General features: G+C 42.9%; 2 protein-coding genes across 3 annotated transcripts; both read left to right on the top strand.

The window, feature by feature from the left end:
* Positions 1 to 111: 111 nt before the first annotated feature.
* On the top strand, positions 112 to 15,231 carry LOC104043534 (putative lysosomal acid lipase/cholesteryl ester hydrolase). The gene is made up of 9 exons (XM_064463776.1): positions 112 to 244; positions 1,888 to 2,008; positions 5,825 to 6,023; positions 7,397 to 7,506; positions 8,159 to 8,295; positions 9,744 to 9,890; positions 11,098 to 11,169; positions 12,232 to 12,303; positions 13,303 to 15,231. The coding sequence occupies exons 1-9, from the start codon at positions 152 to 154 to the stop codon at positions 13,534 to 13,536; spliced, it is 1,185 nt and encodes a 394-aa protein (XP_064319846.1). The 5' UTR covers positions 112 to 151; the 3' UTR covers positions 13,537 to 15,231.
* A 127-nt stretch (positions 15,232 to 15,358) lies between these two features.
* On the top strand, positions 15,359 to 22,590 carry CH25H (cholesterol 25-hydroxylase). 2 transcript variants are annotated; one of them, XM_064463778.1, is made up of 2 exons: positions 15,359 to 18,112; positions 21,100 to 22,590. In XM_064463778.1, exon 2 carries the CDS (start codon positions 21,146 to 21,148, stop codon positions 22,040 to 22,042), a length of 897 nt encoding a protein of 298 aa, XP_064319848.1. In that variant the 5' UTR covers positions 15,359 to 18,112; positions 21,100 to 21,145; the 3' UTR covers positions 22,043 to 22,590. The 2 variants fall into 2 exon arrangements, with proteins under 2 accessions (XP_064319848.1, XP_064319847.1); XM_064463777.1 differs by having other exon boundaries at positions 15,359 to 20,065.
* The last annotated feature ends 4,753 nt before the right edge of the window (positions 22,591 to 27,343 follow it).

The following is a 27,343-nucleotide window of genomic DNA, read 5'->3' as shown; positions in this document are numbered from 1 at the left end:
CCGCCTCCTTCCCCGCCCCTGTCACGCCGCCCCGTGGCGGTCGCCGCGCCCGGCGGAGGCGGCACATAAGCCGCTTTGGGGCGGGAGCCGCTCGCTGCTGCCCCAGCGCCCGGTTCCGCTTCGCCGCGGCCTCTCGCCTCCTTCCCTCAGGATGCGGGGCCTGGTGGTCGCCGCTTTCCTGCTGCAAAGCATCGCCTTCGCTAGCGGGAGGAGAAATGTGGACCCCGAAACGAACATGAACATCGTGAGTGGGGCGGCGGTGAGGGGATGGTGCCCGTGGGGCTGAAACGGGGCGAGGCCGCGGGGGACGCCCCGGGAGGCTTCGAGCCCGGCAGCGGGTGCCGCTGACACCCGCCTCTTAGCGCCGCCCGCCGCTTCTCCCCCTTCCACGTCCTCCTCGGCCCCCCGTTGCCCCGTGGCTGGTCTCTCGGGTATTTTCTGATGCAGACCTGTGCTTTTTGCTGGTTAGGACACTCTCTTAACCGCTAGAAAAGCGGATGCTTGTGAAGCACCCCGTGCTGCCAGCACGGCGCTCCCGTGTTCCTCCCCACGACTGCTTTTCTCCCCACTTGGCACTTACTCTCTTAACTCTCCTTCTGCTGCAACAGCCAACTCCAGAAGGTACTTGCTGTTAGTAACTGGTGTTGCTCTTTCCTCACCCCCATCTAAACTGTGCCATTTTCTTCTATGTGTGAGAAGATACTTGAAGCTAAACGTGCTTAAAGTCTGTAAAAAAAGAAGTGCTTGAGTCGTCAGTGTCGTCTAAATAGAATTTCAGTGGCTGAAAATAGTAATTTAGTCTAAGGCTAGTAGCATTTGAATGGAATTTAGCCTTGGAATAATTTTGGAATGTTAATGTCACTGTGGATGATTAAAGGTATATTTAAAAGAAACCGCATGTTTAATTAAATGCTCCTCTTCCTTGCCAGGTAGCCTAAGAGTAGAACTCTGATCGTGGCTGGCATCTTATATTTTCTCAAGGCACGGCTGGTGTCATGAAACCAGTTAAATAGCAAGTTCTCTGTCCTAATGGAGTTACATCAAAGGAAAATAACATAAAGCCCAACACATAAGAGATGGGAGATAAACTTATTAATGAAATCAGATTGTTGAACATGTGTTGGGGTTTTTTAATTATTATTTTCCTTGGCTTGTCAGCAAAGTCACCTGAGAGCTCTGCAATAGGCATAAGGGTTGAGGAGAAAGGTGAGTAAGAAATGGCCCATGAAACCACGAGCTGAGGTGGCAATGTCGGCAGCTCTCGCATGTGAAGAGCGTGACCGTAGCGTTTTAAAGCCGCTGTGTTTGTGGTTCATTTCAGCACATTGCCTAAACACGATAGTGTCCTCTGTATAACAGAGAATTCAATGTAAAGTTCAGATATAAATCTGAAGTGTGTTTGAAGAAGCCTTTACCTTAAGGAGAGACGAACTCTTCCCTCCTTCCATACGCCATTGTGGTGCCAGGGGCTTTTTGCTGTCCTCACTTGTTTGTTACTGGAAGATACTGCTTTCCTTGAGAGCAGGCAGTTTCAAATTCTGTCTGCCAATCCACGTCTCAATGTTTCGCCCTGTTATCATAATCTCCTTTTCAATGCTTCAGTCTCCTTTCTCACTGTAAGCAGCGTGTGAGTAACTACTATGACAATGGATGGGGACAGGCTAGGGAGTCCTTCCAAATTCCTAGGATAAGGTTTGTGCTCTGGCTAGTTCCTGACTCAGCACTGGGATAAGTCTGCATTGAATAGGTGGGCGGTAAGGCTTTTTCGTACCACATCCTTTAATTTCACCTCTGCCTCTTTGGAAGGAACCTGGAGTACTTTGCGCATGTTAATGAACAGAGGAGGCTGGCAGTCTGACTCAGAGGTGGTTTATTTTCTTTCTTCAGAGTCAAATTATTACCTTCAGGGGATACCCTAGTGAGGAGTATGAAGTGACGACAGAAGATGGGTACATCCTTTCCATTAACAGAATTCCTTATGGAAGAAAAGGCAGTGAGAGGAGCAAAGGTAAGAATTATGTCTGCTTGGAAAAATGGGAAGACATGAAAAAGCTCTGAGTTACAAAACTTTTTCTCCTGTAATAATCCAGAAAAAGATTAAAGACTATATGACCTGTGCAGTTAGACTGGTTTGTTGGTGAATGTTATGGCCAAAATAGATTAGGCACATGCAGAGTGACTTGAGTAAAGGAAGAGAGGAGTTAGTTGTCTTTTTGTGACATGAATACAAGCCCATCGTTTGATCTTTTTTGAGGGGCTGAGAGGCCTGGATTTGCTAGGAAGTGGAAAATGAGGGTTGAGATTTCTTGGGTTTTTTAAGTAATAAAGTCTCCTGAAAAGAGATTGATTGTAACGTTGCTGGGTTATCTCAAACCTCACTTTAAAAAATGCTTCTTTATAACAAATAAGTTAAAAATGCTTGACCGTTTTCAGAAGTAAGGGCAGTTCACATGCCTCTTTTGGTGAAATATAACTAAACCACAAGAGTTCCCACTAGGATGTTTACAGAGTAATTACTGCTTGATTTCTGCATAAAATGAGAAATCTTTTGTTAATTTTAACCTCTCTGCAGCTCCCTTTGCAGTAGGGTACAAGCCAGACCAATACGGCATGCCACTGGGGTGTCCTATTTTATGCAGCTGCTTAAATAGGTAAAGCCATGCAGTAAGATAAAATCCCTTCAGAATGTTTTGGGTACAATATATAAAGAAATACACTGCAACTTAGTATATGTAACAGGTAGTTGACAACAGTCAGCCCAGACCAGGTTGTTTTATGGATGTGATTTAATAGGGAACTGGGAGGAGCATTGGCATGTGCCACCAGAGCACTGTTACAAGCTGTAATAATTACTGTGAAAGCTGATATAAAGCCATGGAAGGGATGCAGGGGGTGGACAGGTGAGGAGGTGGGGGAGAGGAAGGATAGGGGAAATGTAAGCTAAAACAAAGGGAGTGATATAGGCAGAGGTTTTTGCAAGGACTGGGTGATGGAATGATTTTAAAAATGAGACAAATATATGTGGAAGAGGAGACACATAGTCTTGGACTTGCTATTCTTGTACACTGCATATGGAATTAACAGTGTATTTGAACAGCAATGGCTGAATTTGGTATCAGACTTGTCGCCACCCCTTATAAAAGATCCTACAGACAATCGCATGCGTGCAGCAGCAGCCTGTTTGCATAGAAACTGTACACATTCTAAGGACTGCCTCGGAACTCTTGGGACTGAAAAAAACCTAGGATGAGAGGTGAAAACATGGAACTCACAAAAGAAATCAGTGAGTGTCCTGTAGCCTTGGGTGTGACAAGAGCTGTGGAAAAACCCTTTCCTCTCCCAAAGGCCAAGCAACAGTCTTCCTGACCTTATCTGTTGGTTTTGTATGAGTTAGGATGTTTGCACTGTCCGCTGTCTCTCACAAGGTGGGTGTGTAAAGATCAGTGCGTGGACGAGGCCAGGCAAACCTGGCAGGTGTCTTTGTACTTAAGAATTTCAGAGAAGCCTACAGGAAAAAGACAGGCTGCCTTTGTACCTCTTGATTTTTTTTCAAATCCTTCATTGATGACATAAGCAAACAGAAGTTTCCTGACCTGTGGGAATTCTCCACATTCCCCTTGCCACACCGTCGACCCCAAGTTCATGTTTTGCAAAGTGCTTTAATTTTAAAAACAACAATTACTGAGCACATTTGGGGAAGTGTGATCTCCTAGAAGAATGAAGATTTCAAAGTTCATGTTGATCTTAAGTTTTTATAGACTTGGTATCTTTCCTGAGAAAGATACCAATGATGTGTTACTGCTGACTTAGTGTATATATCTCATAAGTCTTCTTTTGCAATACCTGCATAATGTGAATAGGAACCCTTGGAAATATGTATCACATGATGTTTTGGAACAAAGCCTACAGTTCTTCAACTGAAAAAAAAAAAACAAAACAACAAAAAACAACAGGGAAAATGTCCAGAGAAGCTAAAATCAAAACATCAGTGATTTCTGGTTTTAGTATTAACTAAAAGTCTAAAGCAATTGCATAGCATGGGTAAGAAGGGGATGGAAATAAGTTTGTCTTCAACTTCTTGAGGGTGCAGTGAAGAAAGCAAGATGTTGTATAGCAGGAAGGGTAGTTTAAGGACCCTTCTGGGTATTAGGATCAGAGGTGATACAAAATTATTATTGCCCAAGTCAGTTTTGTCATATGATTGTGCAATTCTTGTGCAGATCTGGTGACTGCTTGGGAAAGTGAAAAAGGAACTGGGAGAACTTGGAGGCTAATAGGAGAGTGGAACTAAAGCGTTCAAGCAGTTAAATAGTTTTCTCCTTCCTATGTTATGAAGCATGCAAGTAGCAGCTTGAGGAGAGCCTGTCCTTCAAAAAAGTAGAAGTTGGTTGATCTGAGTTTAGTAAAAAGGAAGAAGGTATCAAAGCTAAAAGGGAACGTTACTGAAAACAAATTTAACGTTAAGCTTGAAAATCTTGCACACTCTTCATAAGGCAATGAAGTATTACTGCGGCGGAGTAAACAGTTGTGTTGAACTGCTGTCTCCAGTGCTGGTTTGGCACTGCTGGAGATGTGCTCTGGTTGCAGGGGCAGTATGCCACAACATGTTTTTTTTAACAGAATGGGAAAAGCAGGCACTGAAAGGGTTCCTCATGATGACCGTAAAGCTTGCCAGGAGGGAGGAATATTGCTAATTTGGATTCTGGAACCCACAGCAAACATTCATGGACTTGACCTGGAATGGAGGGTGTAGGTGACTGAAACAGTTGTGATTTGGCTGTTTCTGCTGAAAGATCCAAGTCTAAATTATCAATGGAGGAAGTATTGTGTGAGTTAGTGTTGTAGTAGAGTGATGTGTCATTGGAGGAGGTAAATTCCTGAGTAATCTCCGGCATTGAGATAAAGTTACCATGTTATCAGATTTCAGTTATTAAAGCAGAAAAGAAACCCCTAAAACACCTGTGCTACTGCAATACCCGGAGTCAGGTCTTTGGATTTTCTGATGGTCATGCTCCTCCTAAAGCGTTCTATGTTAATGTATTTTCTTTGTGTAGTAGCAGGAACCTTCAGGTTTTTTCATGTTTTCCACATAAAGGTGTCATTTCCCTTTTCAGGATGGGGAGGTCAGGAAAGAGGCTTCCTAAATTCCACCTGGGTTTTGACTGTGGTTCTTTTCACTACTTAAGTCAAGGGGAGAAAGTCCTTTGAAACAGATTCCCTTGTTGGCTACTCATACTGCTCTTCAGGTTCTGCCAGAGCTTTGGAATGGAAGGGAGTTGCATAGAGGTAATATCAGTACCAGTTGCAGAGATTTCCACAGCTCAGCTCCCTAGTTTGGCATTGACTTAGCTGGAAGACAAAGATCTCAGTAACACATATGTGGGAATGCCTTCCTCAGGTTTAGGGGCAGGGCAAGGGTCATAAGCAGTTTAGCTGTCTCTGTGCTTGGGCCGCTTTGCCGAGCGTTTGTGAGCTTGAAACAGTTGTAAGGGCTACCTGTATTTTTCTTGTAGCTCCTGCTTTTCTCATGTTTGCTTATTGCACGTTTGCTGTCTGTTTTGAACTTCAAGGAGTCTTTTGCCCTAGTTAGGAAACTAACAAGTTGCTAGTTTAAAATCCCTAATGATAAAAAGTAGCTTTTTGTAAAAACATGTGATTTCATGGCATTCTGAATATTATACAAATTGCTAATTTTAGATTAAGTCAAGTAGGTTAAATATTCAAAGTGCAAATCTAAAGCAGACTTTCAATAACTTCCTTGAATTCTTCCTAGACATTCAATTCCAGATGAACAGGAAGCTATGATAAATGCTTTATTTTTCAGGTCCAAGGCCAGCTGTGTTTCTGCAGCATGGTTTGCTTGCAGATGCCAGCAACTGGATCACAAACTTGGATTACAACAGCCTCGGCTTTATGCTGGCAGACGCTGGCTATGACGTATGGCTGGGAAACAGCAGAGGGAACACCTGGTCCAGGAAACATACACACTTTACAGTGAAGCAAGAAGAATTCTGGGTTTTCAGGTATCCTTGTCTTGCTAGAGAAACTACACATGCTGTTTGTGAGCAGGCTTCTTTTCCCTCTCGTTGCCCATCATCTCAGTTGAGTCACATTGTGAATGTGCAAGATTTTTTCTTCCAGTTACATGTGCTATCACATATGTAGGGGCAGTAAAAGGGAGTTTTATGGTCAGTGTAGCATCCTGAGACAGCCTTCATACGTGGTCAGCAGAATCATAGAATCATTAAGGTTGAAAAAGACCCTTAAGATCATCAAGTCCAACCACTAACCTGTCACTGCCAAGCCCACCACTAAATCATATCCTCAAGCACCACGTCTACCCTTCTTTTAAATACTTCCAGGGATGGAGACTCCACCACCTCCCTGGGCAGCCTGTGCCAATGCTTGACAACCTTTTCAGTGAAGATGTTTTTCCTAATATCCAACCTAAACTTCCCCTGGTGCAGCTTGAGGCCATTTCCTCTCGTCCTATTGCTTGTTACTAGGGAGAAGAGTCTGACCCCCGCCTCGCTGCAGCCTCCTTTCAGGCAGTTGCAGAGAGCAATAAGGTCTCCCCTCCTCCAGGCTAAACGCCCCCAGCTCCCTCAGCCACTCCTCATCAGACCTGCTCTCCAGACCCTGCCCCAGCCCCGCTGCCCTTCTCTGGACACGCTCCAGCCCCTCAAGGGCCTTCTTGTCCCGAGGGGCCCAAACCTGAGCCCAGCACTCGAGGTGGGGCCTCCCCAGGGCCGAGCACAGGGGCCCCATCCCTGCCCGGCTCCTGCTGGCCACACCAGTGCTGACACAAGCCCGGGGGCTGGTGGCCTCCTTGGCCACCCGGGCACTGCTGGCTCATGCCCAGCCGGCTGTCAGCCAGCACCCCCAGGGCCTTCTCCGCCGGGCACTTCCCAGCCACTCCGCCCCAGGCCTGGGGCGTTGCCTGGGGTTGGTGTGGCCCAAGGGCAGGACCCGGCACTTTGCCTTGTTGAATCCCATACCATTGGCTCCAGCCCATCGATCCAGCCTGTCCAGATCCCTCTGTAGGGCCTTCCTGCCCTCCAGCAGATCGATACTTCCACACAGCTTGGTGTCATCTGCAAACTTACTGAGGGTGCACTCAGTCCCCTCATCCAGATCAGCGATGAAGATATTGAACAGGACCAGCCCCAACACTGAGCCCTGGGGAACACCACTCGTGACTGGCTGCCAACTGGATTATTAATTGCTTTCATTGGTGCTTGGTGTGAAGACTCAACCACCAGAGTGTTCTGCTTCCTCCAAAGGAAGCTTTTTTTTTATGTGCAGACAACTGACCTGCAGTGCAGTAAAGCTCTGTGCAGCTGTTCCACGCTCGTAACTTCACTTACGCAACTGACTTCTTATCTTTGCTTTGTAGCTTTGATGAAATGGCCAAGTATGACATTCCAGCATCAGTGGACTTTATTTTGAAGAAGACTGGCCAGGAGCAAGTATTCTATGTTGGCCATTCACAGGGTACCACAATGGGTATGTGAAGAGATGCATTTATTAGAATATATTGTGTTTGAAGTAATATCAAGTTCCACATAGGTGGTTTAATGATCAAGAAATAGGGCTTTTGAAACCTACTGCTTCTGGTTTTTAGCTGCTTCCTGGAATATTCATCAACATTGAAAAGACTTAACCTTTCGGTGTTTACTTAAAATGGGAAGCTCTTGAAGTGACAAATTGAAGTCACAGCTAGCCACCAGTACAGTTTCTATTAAAATAACTTGGTGAACTGTGCATAATAAAATTAGAACCATCAGACATGTAGAATGAGGATTCCCATTTCCTGAATATTTTCCTGTATGTAAGGCCTGGCTCAGGTGCGTTTAGACCTGCAGATAGAGAGGGTTGGAAGAGTGTTCGGTTTGTTAGCATGAACTTGTTTTTCAGAAGAAAATGAATTCTTCTTATTTATTTACCTCATTTTATTTGTGTTCCTTAGTAACTAGATTAATTTAAAATATCTAAGCTGATCCTAGAGACAACAGTTAATAATTAATTAATAAACCATTAATCTAAAAATACTTGTGCACACTCAACATCTATTAGATTTTATAGAATCACTGCCAGGTGAAATTCTCATCTAACTTGTGTCAGTGAGGTTTGTTAATTATTCTCATATTATTTACAGCTTTCATTGCTTTTTCAACTTTGCCACAGCTGGCTAAGAAAATCAAAATGTTCTTTGCCTTGGCACCAGTAGCTACAGTCAAGTTTGCCACTAGCCCCCTGGCAAAACTGGGAGCGTTTCCCGACCTGCTGTTCAAGGTTTGTATTTCAGTGTCAATGTTTTAAGCTGTGTGAGGTGTCCCCCTTTCTAGGTGGGAACAGCATAGCAAAGAATGTTAATAGCTGTGACTAGGTCAACATGTTTGACAGGAATACTGGGCCAGCTTTTCCATAATAATGCTAATAATGGAAGTAAGCAGTGGCTTCTCTGGCTTTACTGCTGTCTAATGAGACAATTTGCATCATCTACGTTGAAGTAGTATTTTACAGCTACGACTTAATAGATGGAATAAAATTATGTTTTTCCATTTACATGTTTCTAGAAGTTACGCTCCAGAAATCACATGATTAATTAAATAGTTGGCCTGTTTTAGAAGAGTCATATGATAGTTTTATATAGAACGCTTTTGAATTGTCATGAACTTTAACAGATTTGTTTCACAAGTTACCATTTAGTATTAGAAGAGGATCCTTCAGAGGGTGATTAAGAGCAGCAGCTTTATTTAGATGCTGTGAATCATCCTCTGGAGGAGTTTACTTTTCCCCATTAACCTCAAAGGGAATGTAGGCAGACTGGCAGGCTGCAGTAAGTGCCTGAAGACAGACGTTGTGAACACCCTGCTATGTGTCATTTTTTAATCGTCACTTTTCTTTCCACCACCCAGAGCTGCTCGTCCTGTGAGAGAAACCCTTCTCTAGCGTACCTTGTACATATTCAATGTATGTCTGTTTGCATTATTAGTTTCCTGCTCCAAAGGCAGATACATAAAAGTGATACTAACAACTGTGGTCTCCTGTCCCTTGTGTAATGAACTTCGTCTAATGAGGATAGTAGCTGATCAGTGTCCTGTGCAGACGTTCGTGTTGTGCTGAGGAGCTTGATTCTCATGGTGACTTGCAAAAACAAAACCATAGTGCAGAAGTACGTGACAACCACAAACCCACGGGTCAGGTGGATCTTTAAAGAGCTGTGTCACTTGTCAGGGAAGTGCCCAGTGGGCCATTGGAAGTTTTAAAAATACTTATGAAGATGAAGTGTCCACCACAGCTTATGCAACTTGTTCTTCTTATGTGGTTTGAAGAAAGGAAGTGGCAAGTACAAGGCCATTTAACATTAGCAGATGCAGCTTAAAATATTTTAGCCTTAAACAAGTCTGATTACAAGAAGCTGTGTAGTAGTCCCGTAAAATACTGAATTTAAAACTGATTAGAGTTGAAGGTTAGGTTTGGAATTCTTTAATGGTAGTCCCAGTTCCCACATAATTTTTGTGAGGGTAATGGACTGCCTCATTTGTAGCAGAAGCCCTAGCCATGACCTTCCCATTGGGCTGTAAACAAGGTTGATAAGGAGATAAATCATTTTCACATGACACACCTGTCACCAGTGCAAACAGAACTAATTACCTCAAGAAAGTTGTAGTATAAAAACTAAACCCATGTCATTCTACGTCATTACATGTTTCTCCTATGTGTTTGTTATTTTGTAGAAGATGTTTGGAAAAAAACAATTCCTCCCTCAGAATTCTGTGCTGAAGTGGCTTGCTACTCACATTTGCACCCACAGAATACTTGATGACCTATGCGGCAATGTATTCTTCCTTCTGTGTGGTTTTAATGAGAGAAACTTGAATATGGTATGTTTTGGTGACTTTTAATAGCTGAGTTATTGTGTACTCTATCATAGTATTGACTGTTTATCACTGTACTGATTGCCCTTTACGGGTAATTAGAAAACACCTAATGCTTTCTTCATTATAATGAGTTTGGATTAATATCTTTCCTTGGTATAGATGTAGTTGCCTGGCTCGGACGGATAGAATTAACTGTTTAAAATGTTACTGGAAAGCTAAAATACATTATTTTAGATCTGTTGAGGAAGTGGGTAAGAGAAGCAAATTAATATGATGGTGCAAGTATTTAATTCCTTTTGCAAGGAAGTGAGGAAAAAAGATACAGTTTTCAACCATTTTCAAGAGAACTGTTGAAGTTTTCTGGTCTCTCAGTGGACGTGTGCAATTATTTTCTCTGGGACCAATTTCTGACCCTGCTGATGGCTTCATCTGTGGTTCTAGTTCCAAAGGACTTGTTCACAGGATTTTTTTGTTATCTAAAAGGTAGTTAAGAGCAACTGGCATGAGACCGCCGTTTTTCATAATGCTTCTTAAAGTGTTTCTAACTCCCTGAAATCAGTAGAAGCTGGCATTAGTTTACCCACAGGTAGATGAAGGCTGAGGATTTTTTTTATTGGAGCAAGATAGAATCAGCAATATTTTTTTTCATCATTCTGTGTGCAAAAACCAGTATATTTTTTGTTTTATATCAGGATGAAGGTGCAGTTTTTCAGTGTTTTCTTGCCCAGCACATACAGTTTTCATGGTTTTGATGGTGGACGATATTTTATTTTTCTGCCAGGATTAAAGTTTCCCCATGGTATTTCGTACTTTTAAACTTAAAGTGTATGAAGTTCGGAATCACTTTGGACTGACGGCTACTAGTTTAGGTGTAGAGTAATGCAAAGTTTCTCTGGAGGTCTATCTAATTATTAGTTAATGTGTTCCCAATTCTTACAATACTAGCACTTAAAATATATTCTGAATATATAAAAATGCTTGAGGGATGTCATTATCAAGTTTAAAGTTCAGCTTTAAAGTTCTGCAGTTAATCGTAAGTAATCCCCAAAATATTTGAACCTTTTACCTGACCTGTATATATGGCTCCAGTTAACTTTTGTTTATAACCGTTTTAAGAGGAGTGGAAAGTTTTCCTGTAGTTGTTCAAGAAGCAGTAATGGTCGCACTGTTGCACTGTGAGGAGTAAACCACGTTAACTATCTTGTTGCAGAGCCGAGTGGACGTGTACTCAACACACTGCCCTGCGGGGACGTCTGTACAAAACATGATCCACTGGAGCCAGGTAGAGTTTCCAGAATCTAAAATGTCTGTGACCCTAGCTTGTGTGTAGAATATTGATGTCTCTGATATTTACATGGAATAAAACGCCAAAATAATATGTAGCATAGCCCAAGTGAAATTCTGGAACCTCCAGCTGTCAGAATGGCAGCTGTTCACTGCAGCTGCTTTGATACTGACTTATGGTGGCTCACCTGCTCCCCTGTGTCTTTGAAGGTAGGCTAACCCTCAGTACTTCAGGCCGACAAACAATGCAATGGAATAACTTAACCTGGAGGTGCTGCAACAAGCATTTGCTCCCTTTTCAGCAAACCCTGTTTCAATTACAAGTGATATTTTTAGCCACTGAAAAGCAGCAGGCTTTCTATTCTGTTTGACTTCATTTTCTATTTGATTAGTGTGTTTTGAATTTCACCTCAGTGCACGATTTGATGCCTGTGATGCTATTGTGCCTGAAGCTTGCCCAGCAGGCTGACAAGCACGAGCAGACATTTGCCATGGAAGCAGTGTTCATCGCTACTTGTGATGGACTTGGTCATCTATTCAGAAGCAATGTGTTCTGCTGTACATAGCTGCTCGAGCGTTGGCTTGTAAAGAAACTTTGAAGACTTCTTTTTTTTTTCCCAGATCCCTCTTATATAGGCTTCTGTTTCTGGAAAATAATAGGTGGTAAATCATACAGAGTAGACTTTCTAAGAAAGCTCCATGCTGTGCTCATATACATTTAGACAGCAAGGTAAATATTTCAGAAGTAAGCACGGAGCTGCCACAAGCTGCCTTTGGACACACTGAACTGTTTTCCTTAATCTTTCCTACTGTTGCTATGAAGGAGTGTGACATCTTAAGGGACAAAGTCTAATGGTATTGAATGTTAGTTAATGTTTCCCACTCCTGTGACGCTGGGCAAAGCAGTGACGTTTGGCCTTGCTAATACTTGGCATTTCACTCTTTCTTGTGTCAGTTGCCTTTGCCAGGTCTCCAGATGACCTATGTTTTTTTTTTTTTATTCCTGCAATAGAAGTGTTGCAGTTCTTATCTGTATGTGTGAATATTTGTTTATTTCTAGGCTGTGAAGACTGGGGAACTCAAAGCTTATGACTGGGGAAGCAAGGCTGCAAATATGGCTCACTACAACCAGGTAGACGTCTTTTATGGGTGTAATTCTTGAGGGTCACAAAAAAAAAGTCCTTGGGCACTTCTCTGGGTGCTGCATTCATGCTGCATGCTAAAGAGCCGCGAGTGTTGCCCAGTAACTAACTGGAGATCTGCCTTTTCCAAAAAAAAAAAAAAAAAAAAGGCAGGACTATAGAGCGCTGAGGTAGTCCTAAGTCAGCATGGAGCCTACGCTTGGACACAAAGTTGTGATGGCACGCTGTTTCTTAAGGGTGGTCCTGTCTGCCTAGATCATGAGATCATAGAATCACAGAATGTCCTGAGTTGGAAGGGACCCACAAGGATCATCAAGCCCAGCTCCTGTCCCTGCACAGGACAACCCCAAATGCACAACATGTCTCTGAGGGTGTTGTCCAAGTGCGTCTTGAATAGCGTCAGGCTGGCGCCGTGATGCCTCCCTGGGGAGCCTGTTCCAGGGCCCAACTTCTCAGATCCCACTGCACTTCTCACAATAAGGCATAGGCTGTCAGTTCATTGACTGTATTGCTTATCTTCAGCCTGTTTGGTCTCCGCACATGTTTGTTTCTAAATTGTTGTGTGCAATGCTAACAATATTTTGCCCCCTGTCACTTTAGTGACTGGGAAAGACTGCAGTATCATACTTTTAGAGTAGCAGTCACTTTTAGTATTTGATTAGGGTTTAGAGATGAATGAGGGGTGTCCTCTGAGGCTTCCGCTACCCTGCTGTCATGTAAACTCCTCAAACCACGTCTTTACTGCTATGCACGCTATAATATTGCAGGACTCCTGGAGTTACATGTTCTGCTGAGTCAGGACTCCATCTCCAGCTGCTCAAGAGAGGAAGAGAAAATCAGAATCTGGCACATTCTTCTTGCATTTGCTAGTATGTTACACTGCAGTGTAGTATCACCCTTGCATTTGCTAGTATGTTACACTGCAGTGTAGTATCACCCTGAAGACTTGTTCTTTCTAATGTTTTTGTTTTCCCTTTCCACCTCCTCAGTCTACTCCCCCTTTCTACAAAGTGAGAGAGATGACTGTGCCAACGGCAGTGTGGACTGGTGGACAGGACTGGCTGGCAGACCCAAAGGATGTTGCTATTCTCCTCACTCAGATCACAAACTTGGTTTACCACAAACACATTCCCGAATGGGAACATTTGGATTTCATCTGGGGCCTTGATGCACCTAAGCGCATGTATAATGAAATAATTAACATGATGAGGAAGTACCTCTAACCCAGCATGGTATTTCAGAGTACTGGTTCACCAGGAATTCATCTTTTTTGGAACATATGCTTTTCTGGCAATAATGCTACATTGTTTATTTATGGTGCATTTTTAAAATGCCGGCAATGACTACTGAATTGGATTAATATTTGGTTTGTTTTTCTCAGTATTGTTTCTCTCCTGCAGAAATCCTCACTGTGTCCTGCTGATTTTGCCCACAGTGGCATGGTAGTCAAAAACCAGCAGTGTGACTTTGCTCAAAAGGAGTATGTCATGTGCGTATGAATTTAGTGACAGGTCTGAAAGACAAGTTAGTCCGTTCAGCACCTCAGGTGCTTGACAGTTAAAACAATAAGTGTTTCACTGACCATAAACCACTGCCGTTTCTCAGTATGTTGCCATTTCCGAGTACCTTTCAGAAGTATTCCTTGTACTGCAGTGACCCATTTGGTGCTGGTACTTTAAAAAGCACTTAGTGACTTTTTGATGCGTTGTTATTATTTCAGCCATCACATACAAGCTAGCTACATCAGAGGACGTTCTTTTTCAATATTGCCCAGAAGAACTGTCATGAAGCCAGAGATCATCACCACTGTCCTTTGAAATCTCCTGTTTTGGGACTGATTCGTTGCTGCATTTTTCTTGATTTAATGGTGTCCATGAAGCCTTTCAGGTTTCATGTACCAGCTATGGATAAGGATCGTTATTTGCCCTTGCAGATTCCTGGAACAAGAGAAGCAGTTAAAAGAAATACCACTTTCAGTTAGCTTTGTCAATAGGTTATGGCTTTCAAGGAGAATGACATAACATACTTGTGTTTTGTTTTCTTTGCACTGACGACTAGAAAGAAAAACTCCTGCAGTATACTACTGGTGAGGAAGGAGCCAAAGCATTAATTCTTCAGCTTGAGTGATTTAATTTGTGTGGACTTAATCATCTGCTGCTTTGAAGATCTGTTTACTTCTTAGCTGCTTGTGTGGTGCTTGCCACCGTTGTGAAGCCCAGCAGTATTAATCTTAGTTTCCACTTCAAAATGGGGCTAAACCCCCATTTAATAGGGGGAGAGGATTCACACCTGCCTCAGGGGTCTGACTTTGGAGCTGTAATTGCCTGTAGTAGAGGTGCCTTGCTCTTCCCGTTGACTGTGCAGAGGACTTCGGCTCCTCTGAATTGCACAAAAGTTCCGTGCCAAATGTAGATGTGTGAACAACCTCTGGAGTCAGTTGCCTCAGTCCAGATGATAATTTCTGTGCCACGGTTGGATTCAACCCAGATTTCTGTCAGTAGTCCCGCCAGGATAAAAAGCCTTTTCTACAAGGCATAGAAAATAGTGCATTTTAAACTGAGGCAAACTTCTTTTTTGTAAACAAAGAAATTGTAAAAAGATGCACAAGCCATAAATCAGGTTTTGTTTGTTTGTGTTTTTTTTTTTAAAATTCTGAATTCAGACTCAGGGAATCCTCAGCCTTTGCTTAAGGAAAAAGCGGTTCATGATACTGCAGTTGCGATTCCTAGCAGGACCTCTAAGTTTGCTTTGTTTTTGTAGCAGCCGTGTTTGCTTCACCTGGCTGTGATGCACGGAAGTTTCTGTAGGAATCCAAGGTGGCTAACTTCACAGTTGTGAGGGTATGTGATACAGCAAGAGCCGTGTGCGTCGTGTTTATTAAGCTTGAGATATTTCAATAAACTTGGAGTTCAGAGCGATGTGTTGTTTCACTTCTTGTTGTTTCATGAATTCACGTGAATCTGTGCGACAGAATGCAGAAGGGTGGGTCTGTTTTTCACAACTATTCGTCCACAGAACAAATACAATTAAAAAGTAAAATAGCCAAGTAAGCTTCTGTTTTACTTTTGTCCTGAAAGAGGCTTTCCTTAAGCCTAAAAGGCCATTCATGTTGTTTTGGGGGACTTCTCTGAGACTCTTAAGTAAGGTACCAATAGTAAATAACTGCTCACAAGACAAAGTGATTTTCTAAGCCTCCAGGTGGGGCTCATTTCAAATCACTGACATGGTGGAAAGCTTCTTGTATCACATTCTTAAACCTTAGGTAATTAGATTGCTTAATGGACTGTCTGGTAATCTCATAAATTGCGTTTAACCACATAGTAAGGCAGGGAACTGATCTTTGCCATGGTACATTTGACCCAGCTTTTGACCTTCGTCATCTTCAGTAATAAATATGCTCAGGCTGTACCCTTCTGTGCATTCTGAATGCAGTCGACGTGCACTCGGGATAGCAGGGTGTATTAAACCCCATGTGTTGCCAGCTTTGTCAGCTGATGAACCCCCTGCATGCCTGGAAATAAAGCCAGAACAGGAGAAGCTTTACACAAAAGCCATTATGGAGCTTCTCCGCTGCGCTGGAGCGGGGATGGCTGTGGGAATTGTGAGCTGCTGTGCTCTCCCTAGCTTGCTGAAGTTCCAAGCACTGTGTGAGACCAACCTGGAGAGGTGTCAGTGGAAAGAGACATGCAAAAGAATATGCCCTGAACATAGAGAAGAGTGAGAAGCTTGGTCTAGTAAGCATGAGCAGTGATGTATGGTACATTTTTCAAAGCAGATCTTACATACTTAGTGCCTGTCTTTAGAAAGCTTTGTGTTACAGGTGTATACGCATGATGTTGAAGGTTGCCTGAACATCAGCTTTGGGTAACATGAGAGTGTAGTAGCATAACAGAGGGCATTAGATACCTTCTGCTGACTTAGTCCTAGCATTTAGTGACTTGATCAGACTCTGCTAGAAAGCCAGAAGAAAGTAGTCCCTGTTCAGCTGGTGGATGGCCGGACACACAGACCTGTGTGCGCCTGAAGTGAATGCACAATCCAGGGCTTCGACTTAGAGATGTACAACACAACCGGGCACACAAGGGCTTACGCAGACATCAAGGCAGGTGGTTTTTGTCCACGTGTTGCGTTTGGAGCTTGAAAAGGATTTTTTTTTAATTGTTGTCTGCAAGTATATGCACTCTGGTCACTTCATGCAGGAGGCCTAAGGATGGTAGAGGTCGTGTAGGTCAGCGGTGCGCCCTGAATGATGGACTAGCTCAATGCAGAGCATTTTTGCAGTAGGGATTCTGTAGCTAGCGATAACACTGAGAAAAGTTTACACATCAACTCAGACAACATTGAGTGCCTCAGCATAGGAAGTGGTGGCAGAACACTCCCTTGAGCCCTGTACGAGAAACAGTTTTGTCAGCTTGGGAACAAAATAAACCATTTTTCTATAAATTGCTCTATGGGCAATGTGCCGTACAAGAAAAAAGGAAACATGAAAAGTTACAGATGGCTTTAACCTGTAAGATATGAGAGAGAGGCCTTGATGGCTGACTAGGTTTTCTGATATACAGTAGAGCGTGGCTCTTGGTGGAAGCTTTTCCTATAATTAAAGCCTTTATAATGTCTTCTCCTTTTCTTCGATGTCTTATAAAACACAAACTCATGCTGCACCATTGCCCATCAAGCATGCTAATAATGGCCTCTCTTCTCCAGTAGCCTATTCTCAAATAGCTTTATGTGAACAAAATCACTGAAATCATCAATGAAATCCAAAATTGCGAAGGTTGGATGGACAGCAGCCACGCCTGTAACACGATTGCCTAAGTCGTGTTTTCTGAGGATACTGAGCTGAAAGTGCCTATTGCATTCTGACTCCAGAAATGATGAATGGGTAGCTGTAGAGGATGCGGATCCATTTCTCGCTACTGAATTACGAATTCTGAATGAAAGAATTTTAGGATCTTTTCCTGATGGTTATTATTTTGAAAACTGATCCCGGTAAGGTGAAGCTTGAGAATTATCAATTTGCTCAGCTTTCCATCCCCAGCCATTGTTAGGAATTCATTAGAAAGACGTTAGATTAAGCTTTCTTCCCATGCTGGCTGGAGAGTTTTTCAGTGAAGCTTGGTTGGGGAGGTGGAGTGTTGATATGAAAATATTTTGATTAAGAAAACGTGTTAGTTCTGTTGAGAAATGTATTTTGTGTTTAGGCTGAAGTTTTCCATCAAAACTGGAGAGGAATGTGCGTTCTTCGCCCTCAAGTACTCAGCATACCCACGGGCTCAGTGTTCAAGCTGCTTACCTGGGACGCGAGGGGCAGAGGCTCACGTCCCTTCTGCGGATTCAGATCCTGGACTTGAATCTCAGTATACCTAAACATAGGTTGAAAAGACGTAAACAGGCAAAGCTCCCTCTTTCCCTCCCAACCTGTTACACCTATAAGGCCTGTGACAGATCTATACCTACCAACTTTTTGCCCTGCTGCAAAGCAGCGTGTATTTTGTTATCCCTGAAAATTTCAACAGAGTCTAAGAAGTATTTCCTGATAGCTGTAACAATAACAGAAAGCAAATATTTACTTCTAAAGCAGTTCTTCCAGCGAAGCCCGAGGCAGGCTGGTGTGGAGCTGTGGGGAGAAGAGCTGTTGGCAGTGGGTTTCTGCGCTGGGAGGTGCTGTTGCATGCGGAGAGGCCGCTGCAGCCCAGCACCGGGACAGCAAAAGCAGCTTGCTTAGAGCAGCCCCCTCGCAGAGCTGCCAGGAGTACTGCTGAACAGTGTGTCTCCTTGCACTCAGGCTCTTGCAGTCAGGTGAGTCAGGATGTGAGGACCTCAGATTTATTGTGTTTTTCCAGCACGGTAACAATTTCTTGCAAAATGAGAGAAGGGATTGCCTCTGCCTTCCTTTGCTCTGGTTACTGTCCTGCTTCCCTGCTGCTATCCTGAGCAAGTTATCAACCCTCTATCCCGACACCCTTTCTCTGGTAGAAAGCTCCGCATGCACTGGGATGTTGCCTTATCTCTGGTATGACAGAAATCCTACCAAAGAGACGGGGAGAAGAGGAGGAAGGAAAAAGAGATTTTTGCCTCTGCTGCTGCGACATTAGTTTCAGTATGTTGATCCTGGTTTTCCCTCCTGCTAACTTTTCCTCATTTTCCTACCCACTTTGCGTTTTGCTGTTTACCTTATAGCTTGTACCTAACAGTGCAGCTTGGGGGTAGGTGCTTGCGTCTTGCGCTCATGTGGAATCTATTTAAGACCCTTTGCGGGGCCTCATTCCAAACTATGTGCCCTTCAACCTAAACGCTGTAGCAGGAGTCTTGATTTTTTGAGAGACCCGTTAGAGTCTTGTAACACATGGGGAAGTTTGGCAGCATTTTAAGTTGAGTTAAAAAAGCTGGGGTTGTATTGCTGAATTAAGGACAGAAAGGATTTGTGTGCACTTTGTCTTTTCTTCTCACGGTACCCTGTGCTGACAAAGAAACCCAAGCTAGCAGAGCGCAAATATGTGGTAAGTGCTTTTGGTGGCTAAGGCAAACGGCTTGAACTCGCTTCTGGAGAATAAGGGTTTGCCCTGCCTGATGCACGAGGGTTCATTTCTCTAAGCATGCTCGCTTGCTGAGCCTGGCTCGGTACCCAGGGGAGGTAAGCCTTGTCAGCAGCGCCCATCCTGCAGAGCACCAGCAGATGGGGTGCAGAGCACGGCCGGCTGCGCCAGGCGACGAGGTAAGTTCTCGCCTTGCTTGGGCTTTATTTTGCAGGATAGACTAGTAATAAGACTTCAGAATCCCGTTATTTTTCCTTAAGGGACTTAAGACTATTTTTCTATGACCTAATCTGCGGGCAAAATGCCTGTTCTTTAAATTCTAGCTTATAGGTGGCAGTGGTCCTAAAATTTCTTGAGGCTTCACATAGCTATTAAGGATTAGTCGAAGGAGAGGCTTTAGGGCAGCTGAGCAATTTCTGTCAATCTCCCTTTAGGCAGATTTGGAATACATTATAGAATAAATTTAGTCCCTGCATAATTCTAATAAAATAGAGAATCACGTATCCCATCTGGGAGGCTTAATTTTTGGTTGTAACTACATAAATCAACAGAAAACACCTCTCACGTGAATATTTTCAGACCCAGATGGTGATTGAGTTACGAATGCATTTTTCATGTCCTTATTTGAAATGGAGGTCAGGATAGCATACAACCAGAAGATTGAAATGAGACTATTGGATATAGATCCTCATCCACTAAATTAGTGTCTCTCGCGGGGTTTTAGTTTCACTACATTCAACAGTCTGAATTAATTGAGTTCAACAGAACAGTCTCACAACATCCGAGAATCTGAACCTATTTCTAAAATGTATATGCAACGGGTAGAGTCTATGAAGGCCATACCGTACCTGTCTCCAGCAAAGAACTTCTGGTTGCCTGAATAATGCACAGATAATGTTACTGTTTCAGTAAACTCCTTGAAGTCTAAGGAAAGAGCAAAATCTGCGCTTCCTTAAGAGCAGAGTCTCTTGAAAAAGAAAAGAGTTGAGGCTGAAGGCAAACTTAACTATTAGGAGAAGTCCAGGCATAGTTCAGAAAAGGTCACTGCTTATTAATTGTTCTTAATTATTGAGAATCAATTCTGCCTCCTGTTTCCCCCCATCAGTTTTCTTTTCTGAATGGCAAAGAACTGAAATCGTCTGAACAAGCTAATAAAGTCATCCAGGAAGCTGAGCTCATTTCCAGTTTTAGAATAAATGCTGTACCTACAGAGGAGGTGAGTTCATAGGAAGCTGATCACAAGCTCCGGTTCCCTAAATGTTCAAAGCTTTGCTTGTCTTTTCCTAAAAGCACAAAAGAAGTGATGTCTTAGTGGCTAAATCAAAACCTCCATCGTTTACTCCTAAATACTTTTAGCAAATTAGGGATGTTGGGAGTCAAGCCCGCTAGCTTCTGTCTGCTGTGTGCTTGCCTGTGGTCAAAGGAGGACCCTTCAAAGGACGTAGGTCTAACCAGTGGATCTTTTAATTGCATGAGGTAGTTTGATACTTGGGTAAAGGATGATTTCCACATCATCTTGCTCAAAGCACTGTTGAGATGTGGAGCGAATATTGTGATAATGCAATAACACTTGTCACTAAGTATCTGTTCAGAAATGTAGTGAGATTTTACCTTGTGTTATTCCCGGCAGCTGGGGGGGGGATATTTTGTTCTTCAAACGTTGTTGGCTCAATTTTGCATCTAGTCAAGTCAGGTGGATTTTGCCATGCCAAGTTGATGCAGGAGCATTAAGGAGAGCACAACCGTGAAAGGAGATAGAGATAAGTCACAGCCACCACGTTCAGACTGGAAGCATAGTGTAGGTCTCCTTAGGGCTTTGACTTAGCCTGTCGTATACCCAAGGGATCATTAAGAAAATGCATGGGCACACATCCATTACCCACCAAACATCCACAGGTCAGACCTGGGGTTTAAGTGTACATACATCTTCGGTCACATTAAAAAAAATCTATGGTAGGTTGTATTTCCTTACCTAAAAAGGCAAAAAGATAACAAAGGATGACACAACTTAAAATTAGTAAGAGACAGCAGTTTTTCAAGTGTGTAAGTGGAGCAGAAAACATTCCTACTCTTTTTTTCTGAATTCCAGTGTTAGAGCTCTGCATTTCTGCTTATCTTTCCTACTGCCCAAGTCTCTCACAGAGCTGAAGTGATTGCTCTGGCTTGGCAATTCTGTTCTGAGATTGTAATGCATTACATGCATTAACTAAATGCATTAGTTAAACGCATTAATGGATTTCTGTGTAACAGGAACAGGAGCTTCCTCTTTAAGGCTGTGTATTACTAAGGACTTCAGATGGGCGGAGCAGGCTTGGGCAGGCTAGATAAAGGCGTGCAGGATTTACAGACCTCTCAGACCGCAATCAGCATGAACTGCAGCCTGCCAGACAGAGTGCTGCTCAGCTACGCGATGGACGGGCAGCAGGACAGGTTGTGCCTTCAGCCTCTTTGGGACTTTGTCACAGCAAAGGAGCCGTTGATCAAGTCACCGTTTTTTCCAGTGCTGTTTTCTTTCACAGCATACATGGCCTTCTGTCTTCCTTATATTGCACTGGACTTTTTAAGCACTAAACTACCAAACTTGAGAAAATACAAAATCCAGCCGCTGAACTCTCCGACTCTTGGCATGATGGTGCCTTGCATTATTCAGAGCATGTACCACCATGCTGTTTTGATCTTCCCGGTGACATTTCTCCACTGGTACTGGAGACCAGTGAATCTACCAGTGATAGCTCCAGAGCTGCCTGAGGTCCTGCTGGAAGTAGTTGTTTGCCTGCTTCTGTTTGATTTTGAGTACTTCCTGTGGCATTTGCTTCATCACAAGGTGCCTTGGCTCTACAAGACCTTCCACAAGGTGCATCACAAGCATGTGTCAACCTTTGCTCTTACTACACAGTATTCCAGTGTATGGGAATTGCTGTCGCTGGGATTTTTTGCTGCTATTAACCCTTTGCTCCTCGGATGCCATCCTTTGACAGAAATGATTTTCTTCCTGGCAAACATTTGGCTGTCAGTGGAGGACCATTCAGGGTACGACCTTCCGTGGTCAACTCACCGACTCGTGCCGTTCGGTCTGTATGGAGGAGCACCACATCATGATCTCCATCATCTGAAATTCAAATCGAACTATGCTCCTTACTTCACCCACTGGGACAAAGTCTTCGGGACATTCACAGAATCGCACTCTAATTAAGGATATTCACCTGTGGATGAACCCTTGTTTTTTTATAGACTAAGCTGGGACGTTAATTTTTCAAAGACATACACATGTTTATGTATTTGAAGCCGCCTATAAAAGCAATAGCTATTTAAACAAATCCTCTTAATATATGTGTATTTGTATGTATACTTGGAACTGCCTGTGTTAAATGAGAGCAAATGGGAGGGTAAATATCTGTTGCTTAAATTTGTTTGAGTCAAGTAAGGGAAGCATTAAGAGATATTCTCTTTTCTTTCCTTCTTTCCAGCTTTCATAAAGCATGTACTGTATCACTGTATGATGTTCTATACATACGCCAGAACAACTATCTTACTGTTGTAGGGTGATTTACGATGTAAACAGAAAAGGTACACATCACGGATTATGTGGAGTTTAATCTGCCAGAGCATATTATTGCACAATGATGTTGTAAAATATTGCTGCCAAACAAAGCTAGTTGACTAAGTGTACAATAATTTTGATATTTATGTTTTAAACCTTGGTGTACTGTCTGTTTTTAATAGAAAATAAATATGATAATTCTTTAAAAATTATATTCTATTTCATTTTATTCATTCCTCTGTTCATATTAGGAACAGCTACGATTCGATTCCTTTTGCACAGGTGTCGTTGAGTGTCAGCATTTCAGACTTTCCTTATTAAAATATTGCCATGTTATTTCAAAAGTGAACCATTTGCTTCTTCCCCAAAATCATGTTATTTTTAAACAGTTTTCAATTTTGTAGAAACAGAATATTGAAGAAAGCAGTTTAAGAAAGCCATGGTGAAATTTTATTATTACATTTGTGGGAAGCCTGAATAATTTTCCCTAAATTTATGGTGTGAGAGCATCCCCTTAATAAAAGGGATCATCGATCCTTCACAACCACATCAATTAATTGTTACTTGCGTGCAAAAACCTGGCAAGGAATATAAAGAGGGTTTCTGCAAAACAGGTGATTCTTTCAAGCAGATTTTAGAGGAATAGAACCAAAGCTTTCAGGACCCTGATCCACTGAAGGAAACAGCTACACGGTGCTAGAAGAACAGTTACATGCACAGCTTTGCCATGTAGTCTCAGAGAAGTCACACTGGAAAAAACCAGCCCGAAGAGAGAAGCAGGTCTCCCATGTCTCGTTCAGCAGAGATCCACGTGGGCTGCTTATGTCCACGACGTAACATTTTAATGCTTATCATCTTCTGTGTTGTATTGCTAATAAATCTCTGAGGACAGTGATGGGAGCAGAAAAAGTGCAAATAATGTGGAAAGCGTGAAACGAACGCTTACGCATCATCACCCAAAAATGTCTTTGTCATTGCGTTGTGTCTAGGGGGTTGTTTGACCTTGCAGAGGCTGTTTGTCGGGAATAGAGGACCCTTAGTATTTCTGACAATGTGAACTTATAAAGGGAGCAGCACTTTTGGACACTGCGTCTTTTTGATAACAGGAAAAAATTTTCATAAACACCTTCATAAATAGTAGGAAATGCCGCAGTCTTAATACATAACTACTCTTTCTGGATATCACAGAAAAGCAACTCTTCTTTTCAGTGGTAAAAACATGACACATCCTGAGAGCAAAAACTGAGGCTCAGAAGAATACAGAACTGGAATTTCTGCCATGCATCTATTCAGCTGAAAGACAGAATTCCCCATCTACATGATTATAATAATTTTAAGAATTTTGGGGTGTGCTACAAAGAGAAAGAAGTATTCTTTTTTTCTGCCAAATGCAGGAGGCAAAACACAGCCTCTGATTTCTCTGAGCTGTTTAGCCATTTTGAGGTATCCCAAAGTTACCCTCTCAGTTCTAGAAAGCCCAGTTAATTCATCTTGGCAAATACTGAGCATCTGATGGGGGTGCTCTGTGGTTTCAATGAGTTATACCTTATACTGTAACTCTATATTGTAAATACACACTATAACAGTCTGTTTCATGTACTATTGGCTCTGTAAGCGAGCCAGGTTAAGGCTAACTGGTACTTGGATACGGTGCTATAGGAAGCCTGTGAGTAAATCCCACGAGAAAGGCTGAACCCAGGGTGATTATTCCCCTTTTTCCTGGCAGTTTAAGAGTTGATATAGTACCTACTTTACTACTGTCAGCTGCAGGCAAAACTATGCTTGTTCTTGTCAAGTCAAGTGAGGTGGTCTGATTTGGCGGTGACAGTGTAGCGCGACAGCGGAGAGGATGACCAAAGTGACGACAGGAGGAGGCAAGGTGCTGCATGGTGACCCTGCGTGCTCCTCTCTCCCTCACATCCTCAACGTTTGCATGACTTCAGGCGCACCCCATGCATTTCCTCAAATATGTGGTTTCCCCCAGGTTACCTCTGTACTGAGTCTCTTGCCAATCAGACCTGGAATCTCAGTTTAAAGGCTCGTTGTTGCATGAATATGGAATACTGAAAAAAAAAACCACAAAACAGAAAAAAAGCCATAGCTGTCAAAAGATTTGACTAGTGCATGTCTAGAATGGCCTATTAGAATTCCGTGCTAGAAATATGTCTACTTTGTCATCATGGCATAACCCCAGCATGCCATGTCCCTATTTCTCCAATACTTTGAAGGTAGCTTAGGCTCTAAACCGTGAGGGATTGAAACCACTTTTGTATTGTGTGTCCTTGGAAGCACTTTCTGTAACAGGATACTATAATCTGACTTTAGGTGTATGGATGAGAAAAACTCATGAGCAGAAGACCCAGACAAACATGTAACTTCAGGCCTTTTCAATTCAATAAAAAGCAAAACATAGGCAAAAACATACAATAAAGGTAAAGCAAATAAGGCTTGGGCTTTTTTTTCCTGTTTTCATTGAAAGTTCAGCATATACCGTGCCACTGAGCGTGAGAGCACAGCGACTTCTGTGTATTGATGGTGCTGAGATTTTAAAGCAGTATTTTACAGATGTTACTTCCCATATTTGCATTTCCCCATGGTCTTTACCACAACGCTTTACCAGACGAAAGGAACGGCATGACACTGTATTGTAAGGGATTGTCAGAAAAACAAAACCAACTTTCTCTCTTCTGTTCCAAAATTCTCCTAGCTTCCTTCCTCATTATAACGGGACATGATGTGCCACACAGACTTCCTATCTGATCTACCGAAAGCCGATCTGTTGTCATTTGTGAGTAGATAGGGGATGTTTGCACAGACCCTTGAAGCTATAAAATGAGATTTTTGGTGCTCCTGTTGTCCACTTTATATCTTTAAAAATCCTAATTTTATAAAGGTCAAAGAAGTAAGATTTTATGCATTTCTCTTTGTAACTGCATGTTAGTTCTTAGGCACGTGCTTAAATAGCGAACTCTTTGTCTGACCTTACAAACTGCAGGAGTTCCCGAATCCTCTCTGGCAATTCAGCACTATACTCTTTAAGCTTAGGCTTGGTTAATCTAGTGTGTTATCTGGATTAAATGAAAAACTAGTATCTCTTTGGGCTATCAGACTATGCTACCTCTAAATTAGTTTTGAAGCAATATGTAATGACAGAACGCTTAATTGTTGTCCGTTGGCCCTCAGTTTTATTGGAAGGAGTGAATAACTCTTTGACGTGGATTTATCTTAGTGGACTCAGCAGTCATTTCAGCAGTTTTACTTATCCTTGCTTTCCTGCATCAGTACTAAGCTTCCACTATCACCTGCCTCCATCCATGCAACCCTTTCTGAACTGGTTACGGTTCTGTATCTGAATAAATCAGTCGCCTTAGACTCTCTCAAAACACAACCCCCCTCCTCCACACATTTATTCTCAGATTACCTTAATTGAGAGACGAATCAGTGCAAACCTACTATCACGTTTACATGTAAACTGCATCTAAGACCCTGGCTTTGTGTGCTGAGCTTTGCTGATGTGCCAGTTTGCTCAAATATTTAGGCTGGTTCTGCATTTCTCAGTACAATCCAACTTGAAAGGTCTTTGTAGCACCCTCTGGAGTTGTGCTTGCAGTATGTTTTTCTCATAAATACAACTGCCAAAAAATAGTTTTCCAAAACTTAAATGTGTTTCTTATTTATAGAAATTTGAAATTGTTTAGGACTCAGAAGAAAAACCCCCACACCCAAAACCAATCAATACAAACATTCCAGACTTTAAAGGCAACAGAAATAATGCAGAGAGGCTTTTAGCTGTGGAAAACAATGCTGAGGTTTTTTTAATCCTTCTTTTCAGACTTTCTTCTTTTTACAAACAAGACTTGAGAAGGTTACTGATCACCTGGCCCCCCAGACTGCGTTGACTGCCAGGGTCAAGGCTGGAGGTGTGGACAGGGGGAGGAGAGGAAGGAGGAAGGGAAAGGGAACCGAGGCGTCTGCGGGCGCTTCCAGCGCTGCCCCTCGGTGCAGCACGCGCGAGCCGCCAGGTACGGCTGGAGCGCGGCACCAACGCGTCCCCCCGCCGCGACACAGACGCTTTCAGCCCTCGGGTTCTTACTGCTGGAGCGGTGCGGACTCCACATCCACACAGCTTTCCCTTTCTGTTACCTAGCTCTTTCTGGAGATTCCCACAGCAGCAAAGCACAGCGACCGGCAAGAGGGGACTCTGCCTTGGGTCGGCATAAATGCGAACATACTTTTGTGTCACCAGGTATAAGTTAAAATCTACAGGCACGTGGACTGGAGTGTCTCTTTGAAATACCAGGTTTTACATGTGGGAAACCAAAAAGCTACCAAACCAAGCTGGATGGTTATTATGCCAGGCAGGCAGAAACACGGCTGCTTTGGTTTAGTCCGCTGAGAGAAAACTTCAGTGCTACAGATACGTGGTTTGGAGGGATGTGCAAGGATGTTAGCTATACTTCCAGAGAGAGTTCAGATGGCAGGTACTTTTATTTGTCCTCAGAACTAAGCAGCAAACTGTACAGGAGATTAAGTAGCCCAAAGTCTAGGATGAGCTATAGAAAATCTGTTTTTAAGGTGAGCAAGATGTACCCTCTTTATCAAAAGGATATGAGAAAGGAATGCTAGAAATTGTATGGACCTAAGGGTGTTCACACGCTTCAGTCATTCACAGGAGCTGTGGAAGATTGCACCCCTAAGAAACAACACGTTTGGGTAATTATGAAGCCCCTTTAAGTGATTTCATTACAAAACTTCCAGAGCTAGTCTAAATAGCCGACACAATGGAATTTGTCAAGCTATCCAGAAAAGTAAACAAGGGAAATACATGGATGCTGAGGGCTCAATGGAATATGGTGTGAGCAAGCTCCTCTGACCCTCGCAGCTTACAAACCTGCAAACTCAGAGGGGGCCTAGTCACTGTTGCTTCCAGAAAGAGCAAATGCCTGCCAGTTG

Source organism: Phalacrocorax carbo, chromosome 12 (genome assembly GCF_963921805.1).
Source record: "Phalacrocorax carbo chromosome 12, bPhaCar2.1, whole genome shotgun sequence".
Classification (NCBI taxonomy): domain Eukaryota; kingdom Metazoa; phylum Chordata; class Aves; order Suliformes; family Phalacrocoracidae; genus Phalacrocorax; species Phalacrocorax carbo.
The sequence above is the reverse complement of the archived record's forward strand: the minus strand, read 5'-3'. Positions and strand labels throughout refer to the sequence as shown.